Here is an 18,842-nt window from a genome sequence, read left to right on the forward strand (position 1 = left end):
TCACTCCACATTTTTTTCCATAAGTAAATATTATACGTACATATTTTGTAATTTTCAATACATATTTATTCGGGTCCTACTTACCACAAATCTCAAACAAACTCGTTACTACCTCACACTTAGCGTGATCCGTAATTATAAATTATTGACCATACAATAATAACGTACTTCCGACGTGAAGTTACTGAACGAAGAAATCTCATTATTTATCTAACAAACTAAAACGGCTCATACGCTTCTCGCATAATCTTTGATTCAATTGTAGCACATTCAGTTTTAGCTAATATTAACAACGTACTCAAAGGAAAATACCGTATAATCTACGAACGTGACTTGACCCAGCACAACAGAATTATGGTCGTACGTAATGTACAATAAAAAGAATTCTTCACAAGATTGTAATTGTAATTTTCTGCAAATAGTACTGACTAATCGTAAACGCGCAACTCAAGGTACGGTCATCAGGTACGGGGATCGGCAAACGAATTTCGAGCACATGTCGTATTCGTAATTCCAAAATGGCTTTCCGTTACATTGGCATGCAGTGATTAAGTTGCTCTTAAAATTCGATCGCGAAACCGGAGAGATCCGCATTCAAGCAAGCCGATAGATTTTGAATCACTCTAGTTCTAGCGTTTGCTTAAGACAGGTATGTTTGAAATCGAGTTTCTCTCTTTTGGAGTTGCGGAATTTTGAAGGTGTTGCCACAGAAGAGTTACGTGATATCACGCCTTACAATAACTGCTAACAATCGTTTCAAAATCAATTTTGCCTAGTGCGCAATCTGACGTGTACCTGACGGATCGTTTCGATGCAGAGCTTATCAATAGTTATCAGCCATTTCGTAGTGAGTGGGGTTAGATGATCTCTTGTCGCTAGTTGAATCGCCGAATTTCGCGATGAGCAGCGTGCAAGGGGAAAGGCCGGGGAGAGGCTACGGCTCGCCGGCCACCAGCGGGATTCTCTTCCGCCTTGGACTCCCTCGTTGCGGGGATCTGCGTTGGCTCCCCCTCCGCAGCCTCGACAGCCTTCGTTTGAAATTGGCGCCATTCCGCTACTCCGTAATTTTTTCGCGATTGTCACGGACTTCTTGCTGATGCCGACGAAACTCGAAGAACAAAAAGTAACCAAAAATTTGAAATAAACCTTGTTCGATATCATGTAAATTGTCCCTTCACGGAATTTCGGATGTTTGACACCCGTTCTGGCGCTCGTTTCCTCACGTTCTTTGTAATTTACCGTAATTGGTTTGCAAAAATGCTAATTTTAGGTCCCACTAAGGTTCAGAGAGCTTCTTGTAACATGCATTCGAAATGCCACGTTACAATACTTGACCTGTTCTGCATGTTGATCTGCGCATAACGTTCTAAATAATCTTCTAAGCTCTCTCATCGTTCGTTCTGTTAGATCCAATTCAAGGTGTCTAATTGATCAAAGGTTTACTTGAATTCCTTCCTCCTCTAGTCGTTTCCACGACATTATTTTAAGTGATGTTTTAGTAATTTATTCAATGTACTGATTGTGGTCGCATTCTCTATATAATATAAACTAACGTATTTTGTGTATGCATCTAGAACTACTATAAGGTATTGTATTCTCACTACAGATCTTGAAAGGGGTCCATAAAAATCAGGTGTTAATAGTTCGTTTCGTTTTTCGGCCCTGTCTATTTGATATCGCGCTTTTATATTTCCATCAGTAGCTTTACTCCTTGACATAAATCGCATTTACTCTCATATCTTTTGATATCAGCTCTCACGACTTTCCTATGTTGTAAATTATTTATGTATTGAAATTTTTCAAAATACCAGGGTGTTCAAGTTGTTCGTGAATACACAAATACGTTCTGGTCTTATTAGTACACTGATGCGTTGACGAGTTATAAAATTCCAAAGTTGAAAAGAAAAAATTTCCCATGTTATTCAAATGGAAAATAGAAAATCGTGATTAGACACCTCTAACTAATAATATTAAGAAACAAAAATTGGACAGCATTCTTTTTTTATCATTTGAAACGATATTTTTAACTTGAATTATGAAAAAAAGTACCCAACTTTTTTTGGTACAGTAACAGTAACGCTTATTTCTGATGGTTAATTAATTTGTCTTCCCTTTATTTCGTTATCCTCAAGAGGTGAGCAATGCTACGTTGTTGCATCCACGAGCGGCACAAATGCAAGATCCGATCGGACCTCTTGTTTCTGGGCGGACTTTCGATACTTTTGATGTTTCCAAAACGAAAAAGGAGGTGAAGAATCATGCTAAATCTTCAGTTGCTTCTGGCTTTCCGCTGCGAGCACATCTTTGTTAAATTTCGTGACCTGATTAAAATATAGTTTGCCCGTAAATTAGAGTTCTGTTTCGAAGATTTCGCGAGCACAAGTATTGTATACAATACATGTAGTATCAACGGTGTGTCTGTTCGTGGTATAAATAAAATAGTGTAAGTGACGTAAACAGTCAACGGTGTATATAAAAGTGCATTAGATCAATATAAATACTATAGCTAAGCAATAATGAAGCGCGGTAGGCCTTGCACATACGATAAAGACATCGTTATCGCGGCCGTGAAGGCGCGTAAATCGGAAGTATCGTCGGGAGAAAGAAGAATCGTGTCTAGATATGACGACATATGGAAAGTGCTCTCAGACGAACTGAATAATATAATAACACCACATGCATTGTTCACTTTTGTGACCAATAATCACCATGGCGTTAAAGATTTTTTAATCCCTCCGCTTGAGCTTATAATGCAAGTGGAAATTTTCGAAGTTTCTGTTCACGATGAATCATCGAATGTTTTTGAATCGTCGACAGCATCTGTAAATGAAGAACATGATGAAGAATTATTGGACATTGAATTTGACAAGGCTGAACTTGAAATATTATTAATTAAAAAACAATACGGCCGATCAGAGAAAGATAGACCTCAGAATGCGTTCCGAGAATATATAGTTTTACAGCCTGGTAAATGGCAAGAAGCGATCACGAAAAAGCTGTGGGAAGTCTGTAAAAAAAAAACGTGCGTTTCAGTTTAAATGTAACAAGGTATACAACAACAAACTTGAAGTCTTTGGTAAATGTAATTGCGGTTCGGTTTTAAAAGGCTCGATAAAACGTTTGAATCCTAGTTCCAAAAAAGATACAATGACGTGTGAAATTATCAGTGGTGACGGAACGTGCAGAATACAGTATTTAAGAGAGCCAATTCGATCTGAGGTTGGTAAAACGTTATTCGAAAGAAACAAGACAGCGGAAGTATATCGGGCGGAAGAAGCCGACCGACTTATGTCACCTGGCGATCCAGAACCTCCGTATTTATATAAAGCCGAAGCATTGCGAAAAGCAAAAGAAACATACCAAACATCGCTCACACTACATAAAAATCCGGTTACGTCCACCTTGCTTGCGAAATTGTCATCATTGAAATATGTTATCCATAATATCGGTTTGAGTCCATTCTACGTACACTATTGGTCCAACTTACAGACGAATGTCTACAAGCAATATGCTACTTCCGAGCCGTCTTCTGTTGCCATAGACGCCACAGGTAGCATAATTCGCAAACTTAATCTTCCTGATTGATCCAAGTCACATTACGTTTTTCTGTACACGTGTGTTGTCAATTCCTGCAACAGTCCAAAATTCCCAGTCACACAAATGATCAGCGAAAGTCATACAACAGTGTCAATATGGTACTGGTTAAGGGAGCTTTCCAGTGTGAAATTTTCAAAAAATCGATTTTTTTTTTTTTGCTTTATCGAATAGTATACACTCTTCCGAATATTCCCTGAAAATTTCATGCCGAAATTCAGATTATTTCGGTTACTGTACAGCATTTTTTGGAAGAAGGCAACGGAGCGCTACAGCTGCCGCGTCGGCCGTCTGCCCGTGCGACTGTTATTTCTATTGTCTCGTTCCTACCTGCATGTACATGAACTTGGCTCGCCAATTGTCGAAAATGTGAATTCGGACTATTGCATAATTTGCCGTTAATTAGCCGTAAATTAGTCGCGCGACTTATTTTTTTGTCGCACTCAATTTTCAAAAAAAAAGCGGATCGCGTGCTAATTTTTCAAAAACTCAGCCCCAAAGGACGTATTCTGCGGCAAGCAGATAGTAGAAATCGCTACGCAGTGTGCTGTGTGCACCTTCAATGAAGGTTACGACCCAATTTTAAAAATTTTGAAGACGATGTGATGCACGATAGGGCCGAGCGCCGCAGATTTCGCCGCTAAGTACAAGAATGCCCGCATCATCCAAGCAAACCGCCAGGCGTCCCTGGATAGCAAAGAGGCGAGGACAGCTCGTCGGACTAAACAATCCATTGAGCACGATCTTTTCGAAGAAGCAGAAGGGATATTGTACGGACCTGGCATCGCTGATTGACCGTAAGTAAACGATTTACCTAAAATTTCCTCACTTGAAACTTTGAACGCGTTTTTCTCGAAACAGCATTTTTCAAAACGGTGTCCAACTTGGAGGGCAGAGTTTTAAAGCTATCGAGTTGAATTTTTTACACAATATTCTTAACGTCATTGTTTATCGTGCTATGGAAGCTTTTTTTTTTTTTTTGACATCTTCCTATTTTTTTGTAAAAAAAACTGCCAAAAAAAATGCTAAAATCGATACTTTTTGTTCAAACTGGCGCCATTTTTGCAAAAAAAAAAAAAAAAGAAAAAAGCTTCCATAGCACGAAAGCCAATTATATACCGATCAATAATCTTTTTGTGTTTTTTGTTTCAGATCAAAATTGTGACCCCCAACGTGGACACCACATCCAAGTGCATTTTCTGCAACAATTGTTTCATCATTTTTATAGATATTAATTAATAAATAAATCGATCTTTAAAAAATTGTTTTGTATTCTTCAATACCCAATTAATATACAAAAAAAAAACCAGATCGATTAGATTATTTTTTCTTTAAAAAAAAAAATCGCGAAAAACAGCGATTTTTCGGGCTGTCACACTGGAAAGCTCCCTTAATGCAATGGGTGGGTACCGGTGCTCCACCTCCGAAAGAAGTCACTTGCGACGCATCGAAGGCGTTGTTATTGGCTACTACAAGAGCGTTCACTAATTGTTCTTATATTGAAGAGTATGCTGGTGAATGCTGGGGTACGTGCGCTACACGATCGTGTTATATTCGCATAGATGTCGCTCATTTTTAAGACGTATTCCAATTTTCTCAAAGTGGCCATTAACCAAAAAATAAAAACATTTTATTTAGCGGCATTGGGACAACTTATACTTACCCGCACGATTTGCGATGCAGAGAATATACTATTTGCTATTTTGGCTATTGCCAGGAGCAAGACCGAAGGCTCCCTCGTTGATGGATAACTATCAACATGTGAAATACAGGAGCACATGTTGAACGACATCTTCAGAGACGTTGTCCCTGATATCAACTTCTCTCAAGATTTGGAACAAGGTGTCGACGAGAGCAGTCTTGTAGAGGACACCGAATGTACTGGCGAACATAATCCCTGGCATACTTGGGCGATGAATGTGTCCAATAAGGTGGCGTTAGTATCTCGTGATACAGGAGATAGAGTAAACGCACATTTCCTACCGGAATTGGCTGATCGGATACTGAAGGATATGAAGTGGTTTCTTTTATGGTCTTGCATCGGTCGCGATCGGTTTGGCTACGGTAGGAGCAGCAGTTGAATCCGAGTTCAACAGTATTAAAACAAGACTGCTTTCCAACATGACATTGCCGATCCGTGCTGAAATTTTTCTAAAAAAGCACATGGAATTCATCAGTGGTCGGTTGAAATTAGTAAATGCTGAGGTAGAAAAAACCAAAAGTAACACTGCAGATGATCTTTTAGAAGTGGAAGTATTTGTAGAACCGGATTTACTCGATAAGCAAGTTGAATCGAAATGCCCGGCTTGCGCAATGGGTGACAAGCCCTCCGGAGCGCATATTTGCGCAATATATGGGTTATTTGTTCATGCTCTCGATTTGTGTTCAAAGCCGATGCCAGGAGAGGAAGAAGGTTACGGCCAGAGGCGACTCTGCAGTTCTTGCTCGGAAATTTCAGGGAAAGCCGTAATTGATATAGTAAATTCCCGCGAGCAAGAGAACTGGCGTGGACTGTCTGTACAACCCCTAAAGAAGAAGTCGCGATACCTGCAAAAGAGTTTTACGGAAAATGAATTTCTTTTACACGGCAAAATAAAAAAGCTTCCGATTATAAAAAATGGCAGGGGTATACTTGCGTTTAGCCCATACCTCCGATCGATCTGAAACTTGGTGTCTTAATGTATTTCGATGCGCTGATTAAGAATATGGTATTCAAAATTGGCGCAAATTTTATTTTCGATGTCAAATCGAAGAAAACTAGGTTTTCGATTTTTTTTTGCGTTTATTGCGTTAAATATGGAAAGTGGAGGAAAATGTTTCAAATAAAAGTTGTAGATCATGACAAAATTAACATTTCATCTCTCTTATGTTTTTCATGTAGAACTGGTAATTTGGGAGAGAAATACAAAAATCACCGGAATTTTTTGTTTTTTCGCCAAAATTACTTCGATTGCAATACAATACAATGCTGATGCAGATTTCTTGTATCATGTCCCGCGCCAACCTAACTATGTTTCACACACCATCCGAGCTGCTCCGCACCCACCCCACTATGTCCCACACACCATCCGAGATACATAAAAAAAATCCGAGGTTCTACATAAAAAACGTAAGAGACATAAAATTTTGATCCTTTCATGGTCTACAACTTTTACTTGAAACATTTTTCTCCACTGTCCATATTTATCGCAATAAACGCAAAAAAAAATTTAAAAAACGACTTTTCTTTGATATGACATCGAAAATAAAATTTGCGCCAATTTTGAATATCATATTCTTAATCAGCGCATCGAAATACCTAAGTATACAAAGTTTCAGATCGAACGGAGGTATGGGCTAAACGGAAGTTTATCCATCGATATGATGAGTTATGAAAATACGGTCTCAAGGAAGGTCAAGGAAGATCGTGATGTAAACAAAACAGCGAGCTCTGTTCCATGAGCGACGTAGTACATGTATCTCCCAACTGAAGCACGCGGCTACGTGAACAAAGTGCGATGATAATCTCAATGGTGAGCAATAAGGGCAACTCACAGGTATTTTAGGTGTTTATTGAACATCTGCAACTGGTTTATTACCTTAACTCACAGGCAATCAAAAGAAGTGGAGTGCACATGTTATTTCACCTCGGGCTACGCTCTCTGTCACATACACACTAAGGCTATTGTACGAGTATATTAACTGTAGCACTTCACTTCGTGACACGTCTTTATTCGCAAGGTGTTATGATCTGAATGATGGCCCGTGTTACCGGGCAGAGGTGGCTCAGAGCCCCCTCCCTCCACCCCCCTTCCAAAGGGATACGTTTGCTTGACGCCTTCGCGTTACAGTATATTCGTGTCAAAGTGGTAAATGATATTAGAATCAGTTTTTAAAATTACGTTCTTGAAAGCTTTCCGATTCGTAACTACCGACAGTTAATAATAACTAGTTGCTATAAGTCCCTCACTCGCTAAAGCTCGTTCGGTGTGTTGTCCTTTCGGTTATGCCCCTTTTGTCGTCATAGATTTTCGGGGTCTGATTGGAATAAAAAAAAAAATCGGTGATGTCATTTTCTGGACATCCGAACAACCGGACATTCGAAATTTTTGCCTTGGAACTTTAATATACAGATAGTATCATAATTTGAGTTGAATTGTATTGCCAGCTAGATCTCTGTATTACCTGTGAAGTACAATATTGTGAATAACTTTGCGTACAATCAATTAGTGCTACTTACCATAACGATGAAAAACACGTGGAAGACGATTTGATGACACTGATGTCACACCTCGACTTTACCCACAACACTAATTTTAGTTTTTTTGTGCAAGTTTGCGCGCGAAATTGAGAGAAAACGAATGTCTGAATAATCGTCAGCGCGATTTGACTCTCGTATACGTTACGCGTGTCCGAATGGCCATGTCTTTTGATCGAATCATGCAATTCATCCCCACCCAGGTTAATTAAGGTTACTCTTGAATGGATCATTTTGTCGTGCGAGCGTGATAACTCGTCTGCGTTAGCGGAATGCTCATTATGAAGTAGCGTGTTTAAGGGAGATTCGTCTTTGCAGCTGCTGCGAGGAACACAATGCGCGATCGGACTTCCCCGCCAACCTGGCTGTAACTCGCACAAATAACAAGCGAACGCTTTTGTTTACGTTTTTAGTTCAATTTTGAAAGGCGTACTACTGATCTGCTTTATATTTTGGGAACATAATCGAAAAGATTTGTTTCTTAGGCTAGGAAGTTCTTTGTGACAATGTTGATCTCATAATTGTTAATTTCGATGATTAAAGATTGTTTTCGGTTGAACCTCCTATAAATTTGAAAATCGATTTATGTAAATTGTGGAACTATGTAGTCGAATTCCGTTGCAATTTTCTGGAAGATTGTTTTTCGTAAACGATTCGTGCTATTAATTCATGATTGCCAGAATGTTGCACCGTTATTGACACAGTCCCAGACCTTTATTCATTAATAAATAGAAAACCCCAGTAATTTTCTAAAGACTGAAATTTTAATGTTATTACTTGGATATCAGAAGAAGCATAATAAATTGATGTTTTAGAGCATGCTATAGTCAGTCTTTATCGAACAAATTATCGATTTATTTAATTATCGATATTTCCGATTAATTTGTCATATTTCAAAATATCAATAATTCGGTAGGTATAGACTGACTACGGTATGCTCTTAATCAATTTAAGTCACAACTCTACCTCACGCAGAACTTCAAAGTACGGGATGACAGTGACCTGATATAGAATAGTGGGGTTAGTTCGCGGTTGGTGGGAAGGTTCCATTCCAGAAGTAATATTTGTCGTTTCGGATTACACATTTTGTTAATAATTTCGAGCAATTTATCGATAAACAGATGTAATGTATAATATAGTATCTCCTTAATTTTTTTACGTTAATGTAATATAAGTAGATGAAAATATAATAAATATATGAAAGTACATACCTAATGACTAGTAAATATGTAACTCAATAATGATAATTAATCAATCTTGTTCGCAGGTAGCTTTGTTATTTGCGACATATTCGACCTTTATTATGCTCATAATTCGCTGAGCATCCTCCAAAAAGAAATTTTTTGATTTCATGCAATTTGAGGGTACTTCTCTGGTGACGCTGGACGTATAACCGGGGCTCGGTCGTTGGGGGTTGCTGCTCAAAAATCAGAGTTGCGGTACTTCGTCTGCTCATAAATCGCTGAGCATTCTCCAAAAAGAAATTTTTTGATTTCATGCAATTTGAGGGTACTTATCTGGTGACGTTGGATGTATAAGCGGGGGTAGGTCGTTGGGGGTTGGTGCTAAAAAATTGAAGCTCGCATGTTTGGATTGCTCATAATGTACCCATAATTTAGGTATTATCAAATATTTTTTTTTCTCTTCCGTTGGTCGGAGGGCTGGGCCCCCCTCTCACTTGAAAACCATAATTCCTGCCTTACCGCTTGTGCTCAAAAATCGAAACTTGCATGTTTCGACTGCTCAGAAATTGCTCATAATTCGAGTATTTTTTTTTTCTTGTCATTTTTTAATGATGGGTGGGAGGGGGGCTGAATACTTACGTATCTGACCTCCCACTCAAAAACCGGAATTCCTGCTACATTGCTCCTGCTCAAAAATCGAAACTTGAATATTCTGCGTGCTCATAAATTGCTCGTAATTTCTCGGGTATAGATTTTTGATTTTGAGGAGGTGGGGGGGCTAGGTATACAGACGTTGTAGCTTTAAAAGTTTGGTCTGGCAATAAGCGTTCTCACATCACCTCTTCCCTCCCATTTTGTGACCAATTTAACATGTTTGTAATTTCGCACATTCTCCATAGTCTTGCCGAACACCGCGTTGTTCATTAGTTTATAAAAGTTTCTCTCAAATTCATTCCTAGACTGCTTGCGCATGTCGGTGTTGAGAGTGATGTAAGGCTCAAGCCATGGAGATTGTGCAAACTTCAAAATTCTATGCACTTTCGTTAATTTCAATCCTAAACTCAAACACTGTTTCAAATTTCTATAGTGTAATATATACTTTGTTTTGGGATGAAGGGTGGTCGCGAGTTTGGTGATTTTACTACCAGGAGGTCTGAAATGCTCGGGACAAAGAGGTGAATCTTTATGATCCTCGTGGAGGTCTACAGGATATTCTAAATCCACCTTCAGGATGTAACCGATCGGTGAATCGTCCGGGTGAGTTGATATATCGAAGTGATTATGCTCCCACTCGAACGAACCGATCGGTAAATGTGCACTCATAGCCGCACCGCACAGATTATTTACATCGAAATACATGAGATACGATTCCACATTACTAGAATTAAAATCTTTCCCCATAAACCTGTTATTGGCCTAAGCGTGTCGATTAGAGCATTGCGCTCCGCCACCTCGAATGCTCCTTTCAATAAATAACACCATTTCAGGGTCGTCTAAAAGTTGTAAACTTACTTTAGTATGCTTGAGCATCGCGTCAAAAGCAAGTCCCGGTGCTATATAGTAGTGCAACGGATCTAAACCGTATGTTTTGAAGCAGCTAGCGCGGAAATTTTCGAAAATATCGGTAAGCAAAAGAACATCAGTCTTTAAATATAAATCTGAATAGCCCCCCAATGACTCTAAATGGAATTCCCCCCAAACAGTTTTCGCGTGCTCGTAATTGGCGGCCCTAATATTTGAATTGGTGAGTTGAGAGTAGAAATGTGTCTTTGCAGGTAATCGCGTTTCATCGAGTTTCCTCCAACAATCGACGTATTCATCGGGAAAAACGCCTTTGCGAGTCATCAAACTGAACTGAGTCGGATTATTATAAAATTTACGTGTTATGTGTTTATCTGCATCGGCTAAATGTGACGAGAGTTTATCGATGCTGCCAGCTATAAATCGAAACGAATCGATGAATCTCAAGTGCATCATTGTCCCATCGACGTGTTTCGTGAAGGATATATATTTTTCCTTATTTATGGGTAGCAGTGTAATTTTACCTGGAAAAGTTGAAGCTAGGGATTTTATTAAAAAGTGCGAATCGTAACCGGACAAATTGTGAAAAACTAGTGGAATTGTATGCGTCTCTTTGAAATTCAAATTACACCGATTATGAGCAGGACCACGATATTTACCCGTGAAGTGACAGTGATCGTGACACTTTTTCTCCTCAGGGGTAAACGGCTTTACGCAAATATAACAATTCTTTGCGCGCATGTGACAATCGCGTTGCACTTGGGTAAGAGACTCCATCGAAATTATGTTTTTGATCCGTGACTCTACTTGAATCGATATATCTTTAAGCTGCTGCATGAACCAATCTATACAATCGGCACCGCGTTTACTGTGGAACTCCGATAAAGTCTCATCGTACGCGCAATGTACATAGTATGCTACACTGTGCGGGACATGCTTTTGAATTTCACAAGTCTTACGAGTTTCAAATTCATCTACGGGTTCGGGGATTAATATACATTCGAGATTGGCGTATACGACAAACGGAACGGTGCCTTTGTTTTGAAAATTGGAAAATGCTAAATCTCTACACTTGGGAAACTCCATGCGCACTTTATTTAGCATAATACAATCTTGTCGATGATTGTCGTAGGCATGTTTCACGGTAAAGTGGCACAAGCATCCGTAAATAGTTGACCATTGTAATCAGACAATTGTTTGCTCTCCTATCGGGAAAGATCTTTAATCCAAGCAAAGTGGAATCTCGGTGCAAACTCACCAGTCATATCGTCTTCCGGATTACTCTCAATCATTGGAAGATGAATCGTGTCAACGTTTACGCTATGCAAATTTTTACTCAAATAAATTGGCATGATGACGCTTTTATTCGATTTTGCATGATGCGAAAAAGTTTGAGATTCTATACCGTATACATTGATTCGCAAATTATTCAATCTCTCAAGCTTTTTCACATCATGTAGAGTAGCAGGAAAATTGATACCTGTAAAGTCCAACTCGGAAATATAGCGACGATAGGTGTGAGTCCTATTGGTGTTGCTGTTGACCGGGTGGAGGGCTGCTGTGACGGACCAGAGAAGACATCTTTCAGCCTCGTTTCTCACGTTGATCACAGCCTTGTTATGTCGAATGTCCTGGGGCAGCTCGATGAATGTTGAAGCCCCCGCGGCGAGAGGCTGGTAGCGGTTGATATTTACAGCAATGTTGAGGATCTCAATCATAGTCCAGCCGGAATCGCGTTGCTCGAAATCTTCCACCTTCACAAGCAGATCACCCCGTGCACGTGTAAACCAGCCATTTATATCGCTCGATAGGAGAAGAATCGCCACGTTGGAGGTGTTGAAGCTCTTAACTTCAGTGGAGATCTCTTCGTGTTTGACATTTTCGAATTTCCACGATAATATGAGGTTAACCTTCACATTTCCCTTCTCGCGCAGTACCAGCTCCAACTTCTCTGTAACGACGCGCTGCTCATCGTCCAGAAAGGCGTCCAAATTTTTATGACCGAGATTTGTGACAACCCCCGTTCGGATTCGGCTGGCAAAAGCACTATCCACGTTGTCCCACTGTACACCCGTAGGAGTACCGATATTTCTACCCATCATCACTACGCACTGCTGCAACTGCTTGATCTTCGTCACCCAAGATTGTAGTAGTGTGATCGTATGTTGGGTCCGTATTTTCGAACCAACAGTCCTTCCTCGTTGCATAGAAATATCGCGCAGAACTTGGATATTCGCAATTCCAATATCAGTCCAATGGTTGATGACAGCGTCATTCTCTTCTCCGTGAGGTTGCTCTCTCAACAAATTGTATGTCCCCTCTATCCGCTCTGCAATTCCCATATGCGCTTCGACGGCCATGACTTTGACGCGGTTGATGAAGATATTCAGAAGTGTTCACTTGCACGTTTCGTGTAAAACTGACGAGTCTTCAGATGCACCTTGCATTATACAGTTGAATCTCAAGAATTTAGGGGCGGTGCGCATTGCGTTCTGCTCATCGCGGAGGGAAAAATGACGTCAGAGATGCGATGCGCACTGCGTTCTGCGCATCTCGGAGGGAAAAATGACGTCGGAGACGACTGGGTCCACCCTTTACCCGACCCGCCATCTCTAAATTTTTGAGTCTCATTGCTCTCCCGGCTTCGCAGAGATGATGCAATTCATGTAAAAAATGACGTCAGAGGCGGCGGGGTCCGCAGTCCCCCTTCCACCATCCCTAAATTTTTGGAGTTTATTGCTTGTTTGAAGTCACCCCGCTTCCGCAGCTGCATCTTGCCTAAAAGCGTGGTAGAACAAGTTTTCACCCCCTCCCCCTCTCCGCGAACGCGCCGCCACCTATGATAGATACCCACCTAAGTATAAAAATCTGCGCAAATGCTGCGAGTAGAGTACCAATGTATAGCTTCCCAAGCATGCAATGAAAATCGGTCAACGAAAAGCAGGTAGTGGGTGGTGCAGGTATAAAAAAATCGGGGCCCAGACCCCTTGCCCGAATACCTACGTTTATGACGTTCGACGGAAAACAAGTCTCGACAGGAATTATTTTGTGTGTGTGTGTGTGTGTGCGCGCGTGCGTGCGTGTGTGCGTGTGTGCGTGTGTGTGTCAAATCCTATGAAAATAGCCATCTTGCGGCAAACCGCGAAAATCATCAAAGGGGGAGGGGGGAGCGAGGGGGGAACGCCGCGGGTTTAGGGGGGAGCTAGGGGGGTAGCGCCGCGGGTTTAGGGGGGACCAGGGGGGAGCGCCGCCATTTTGTGGTCCAGAACTCTTGTATATACACTACTGTTTCGTTCTATATCTTGAGTTATTCGAGTGATACAAAATTTGTCAACTTTCATTTTATCAGTAGAGTTTTCGAAGGTGTTCTGGTAATTTGTAACGCGTGGCGAACGAGACCACAAATATGCTACTCAAAAAATGTTCACATTAAGTCGAAATTTTTTTTGTGTAAGTCGAATAATGCAAATCGCAGAGCAAAACCGATTGAGGTTGTAAGAGAATACTTCCGAGCGTTCGTACAGGAATTGACGGAAAAATATACAAATTTCTGTTTGATCGGTTTTTAGTAAAATGTCTGATATACGTAATTCTTTAGTTTGAAACCCTATGTACTGATCTGATTAGAAAAAAGTTGAGAATGTTGAAAAACTTATAACCTTTCGAGTGAAAATCAAACATTCGTATTATAGGAAGCTTCCTTTTTCTACGATATAAAATAAAACATAAATTAGCATCAGAATTCAAGGTGGTTGTGCTTCTGACATCGTCGTGGGATCGCCTACAAATATTCTTTGCTGTTCGGTTAGTGAAATTTATCTGTCACTAATAAGACGCACAAGTTCGCATAACGATAGATGCGGTGAATACAAAACTTAGTACACGGATTTGAATCAAACATGTTTAGACATCATGTTAACCTTAGTCACTTACACCCATGGAAACCTTCACATTACTTACACGGGGTTACTTGAACCCCAGCCAACGTTGGAACTTCATTACTGTACACAACGTTACGTTATGCACAGTTACGAATTTAACAAAATTCTGTGTTGAAATTTAACAATTCAGAAATAAACTTCAATCTTGGTTTTAGCAAAAAAAAAAAGAAAAGCGATGGAGGATACTGGAGAAATTTGTGAGCAGAAATAGTAAAACAGTATGCAATACACACACGGGGTCCTTGAGACCCCAATGTTTGTTCAATCATTCTTTATTTTACTTGCACAAACAACCCTGATCCAAGCGCGCTCACTTTAAAATTGTACGTGAAAGTCGGTTCTAGGGTTAATACTCTTCGAAATAAAAATATCACATCTCGAATAATACTAATGCTATACATAATTATTGCTAAATAAGATTTGCATCCATTTTGTTTTAACTGTACCCTACCGTTCTTTACGAGATTGAATTCAATCATTTATGGGCACAAAAATTCTGTATGACCTTGCCTAGTAATAAATATATGGGTCTATCTATCTTCATTTTGCCACCGATAAGGATTGGGTTCTGAAAAGGAAGCACAAATGTATAAAGTGAAAGAGCAAGGCTGACCGTATACGCAGCTCTTCGTGGATAAGCTCCAAATTCACGCCTGCACTGTGTTTCTAAAATCGACACCAAGATATTGCGTAGTACGGTAAATCTTGAGATATTTCGGCAAAATATGTACTCATAACGTGATGCGATGCTTAATCAAAGGCGACTCGACAGAAGTTGTAGAAGTAAATTGAAGATTGTGGCATCTTGTGAACACGATGAGATATGTGTGCGCGCAAAAAATGAAAATCTCACGTCAGTAAATAAGAATAAAGATTCTCTGGTGATGTAGATTCAACGATGCAGGGGTAACTCGTGAGAGGTTGTAGCATGGCATTCGGAAATGAGTTTTTACGGGGTGGACCGTTCAGGGTTATAGTTTGAAATTTAGAACCACGATATCTCATTAGCTCACAAGCCACTAAATATTCCACTATGGAAGATTTTTAGAATCCGTCGATTCAAAGACCAGTTCTTTCTTGGAACAAACGGGTTTTCGGGAGTGAATGCTCATGGGTTGTAGTTAAAAATTCGAAACGACGATATACTGTCAGCTCATAATTTATTGCATGTTGTACTGTCGAAGATTTCTTAAATATGTTGATATCATGTGAATTTTTCGAACTCGGCGATCGAGCAAGAAGTGACCGAGTTTTGAAGATCTCATACATTTAGGAATGTCATTATAAATTAGCCTGATGATGGCACGCTGGGCCCGCCGAAACATAGCAAAATGAAAATAAAAATATGCAAACCACGCATAGTCAAATACTCTGACCCTCGCCGGCGAATCCTTCCACATATGTTGATATCAAGACTAGTTCTCTCGTAGCGGAAACGGGATTTTTAAGGGTGGGTCGTTAGGGGTTCTAGGTATCGATGCGAGGTAAGTATATACAAAGAGCTCACAAATAGCTCATCATTCTGAAATTTTTCTCTTTCTATCACTTTGGAGAGGGAGAGGGTGGCTGTGTTCTCACGTACTCAGCCCCCCTAACTAGAAATAATCAATTCTCGCCTAGATGTTTCAGCTCAAAATTCGGAATTATACTGTGCCGATTGCTCATAAATATTTCAAAATTCTGGTATATTTAATTTTTTGCTATCATATTTTTTCCGCAGTGGGGGGACTGACTATTTACGTACTTGGCCCTCCCACTCAAAATCGCTAATTTTTGCTCGACCGGTTGAGCTCAAAAATCGGGACTTGAATATTCTGAGAGCCCATATATAGCTCGTAATTTTCTATGTATCAATTAATTTTTTTTGTAAAGTGGAGGGGTTAGATACTTATAATTAGAGGTGTCTATAGTCCGGGTTACACAGCGCGTGGTTCGGCGAGTTTTGCATGTGACTCGGCGCACAACGCGTCACGTGAATGTGAATTATAAAGTGAATAATAACTCAACTTAGGCTAGCCAATAAATTTTGCTGTGCCATAAGCTACAAAAATGTACGGCGAAACTGGATCCGCAATAAATGTGTCAAGTATTCAATATGCAAGAAAACGACACGAACGAACACTTTGTACTTCGATGCTCTATATTTGAACCGCAAAGAAAACATTATACCGACGAAACTACAAGTGCGGCAAAACCTAACAGTGCAATGATTACGGTGCTGAAATTCCAAGATCACAAAATTCTGCGAAGAGTTTACAATTTCGTTATCCAGAACTTAATATTAATAGCATTCGCACTGATATATGAACATTGTAAGACGATATGTAAGCACCCCTGAACAGTGCCACTCCTCCTTGCTATAGGAGTAACCTTATACCCCCGATCAGCAATAAAGCAATGCAAATACAAATAAAAATAGATTTAAATACCGATTGCTGAAACAGTTCATACATTTTTGTAAGCTTTTGGGAAAATTAGAGTACAAAAATTCTCAAACAACAAAACGTTAACGAAGATAAACAGTTCCATAAGAAGCGGTTATCGTGTAATTAAAAAAAACAAAAAAATTGTTGAACGATTTATTTTGCTAAATTGGTATTATTCGGTAGGTGGGTCTCGTTTCCTTGCTTTCCCCGTTATTCCTCAACTGGCTAACAATACCAATTTGTAGTATCATTGTTATAAAATTTTAGACAGCGATTAATTTTGGTGTTACAGACGAACTGTGCTGTCTCAAATGAACCACAACTTGCGGCTCTCAGCGGGTAAACTAGATGGCAAACGTACCAAAGACTCGATGTCGTCATCTAGCTTGTCAGGCACGTCTCAGCTTTCAAGTAGCAGCGATGAAGTCCTGGAACCGCTTGTACACAAGTCTCATAATATCATTCAAAAGTCTGAAAGGTAAGTTGTTTATGTTGTAATCCTTAATTTTTCAATTTATTTAAGTGTATTATTTGACAATTAAAATTTTGCGTCATTAAATGATCAAGGTACTAAGTGCAAGGTAGTAAAACTGCACTGTTGCAGGGTTAGTTGATAATAGTGTCTCGAGCTCGCGGCGTTTCCGCGGTAAAGCTAGATAACTTAAAGTATATTCGGGCAAGCTTACAGCCTAAGGTAAATGTCAAAAAAACAGTCATATCAAGCTGGAACCGCCACATTCGAAAATCGAAAAATCTCCTATGGAATAATTAAGGGCTACTTAAAGGCTAATTAAATGGTCTATTTTCGAATTAAATGCTCCGCGTTTTTTAAAAGAAACCTGTGGCGGTACCAGCTCGACATAAACCTGGAACCGCCGCACCGAAAAAAACGGAAAACACCTGAAATTTTGGAAAAATGTTAGGGTCATAATTAAAGGCTAATTAAAGGCTCTTGGATTTCCTCATCTTTAAATTTAATTGCTCGGCGTTTTAAAAAAAAAAACCTGTGGTGGTGCCAGCTCGAGATGAACCAGACTCAAAAAAAAAAACGGGAATGAGGTCAAATTTCAGAAAAATGTGACGGTCATAATTAGAGGTTAAGTAAAGGCTCCCGGAATATCACCCGCTCGAATTAACTGCTCCACCCCCGAGGGGTGAAAACCACCTCAAAACTAGAAGAATCGGTGTAACTCATGGACGCAACAACTTACAGAGTTCGTACAGGCGCTGAAATTACTCTAGAATTAAAGGCTCCTGGAAAACCATCCGCTCGAATTAACTGCTCCACCCCCGAGGGCTGGAAACCATCTCAAAACTAGAAAAATCGGTATAACTCTCGGACGGAATGAGTTACAGGGTTTCTAGAGGCGTCAAAATCACTCTACAATTACGGAATATCACCCGCTCGAATTAACTGCTCCACCCCCGATGGGTGGAAACCCACACAAAACTCAAAAAATCGTTATAACTTTTGGACGCATCAACTTACAGAGTTCGTACGGGCGCCAAAATTACTCTAGAATTAAAGGCTTCTGGAAAACCACTTGCTTGAATTAACTGCTCCACCCCCGAGGGGTGGAAACCACCACAAAACTAGAAAAATCGGTGTAACTCTTGGACACAACAACCTACAGGGTCTCTAGAGGCACCAAAATCACTCTACAGTCAACGGCTTTTGATACACTGCCGTTACAAATCGAATGCTTTCTAGTCCACCCACAAGGGTGTGATTGACACACGAATTTCACGAATCAACGGAGTAGTTGGATGGAACAGGAACCAGGATTTTCAATGCGAAAAAATGTTCGTGTTGCGTGAATTCGTTAGGCAAGTTTTGTGTCTTGTACTTTGATTTCAGCATCGTCACCAACGAACGTCATCGTAACGCAAATGAAGCATTGTTCTTGCAGTTATTGATTTCACTTTCGGAATTGCAGGT

The 18,842-nt window shown here is 40.0% G+C and overlaps 1 protein-coding gene across 4 annotated transcripts in view; it reads left to right on the forward strand.

Moving 5' to 3' along the window:
* Positions 1–18,842, forward strand: part of LOC124180874 (tubulin polyglutamylase TTLL5) — a 280,376-nt gene that overhangs the window by 31,062 nt on the left and 230,472 nt on the right. For all 4 annotated transcript variants that reach the window (XM_046566773.1, XM_046566771.1, XM_046566772.1 and 1 more), the window contains exon 2: positions 17,196–17,381. In XM_046566773.1, coding sequence (XP_046422729.1) covers positions 17,215–17,381 — 167 coding nt within the window. In that variant the 5' untranslated portion in view covers positions 17,196–17,214. The remainder of the gene's footprint in view (positions 1–17,195; positions 17,382–18,842) is intronic.

Source organism: Neodiprion fabricii, chromosome 4 (assembly GCF_021155785.1).
Source record: "Neodiprion fabricii isolate iyNeoFabr1 chromosome 4, iyNeoFabr1.1, whole genome shotgun sequence".
In the NCBI taxonomy this organism is placed as follows: Eukaryota; Metazoa; Arthropoda; class Insecta; order Hymenoptera; family Diprionidae; genus Neodiprion; species Neodiprion fabricii.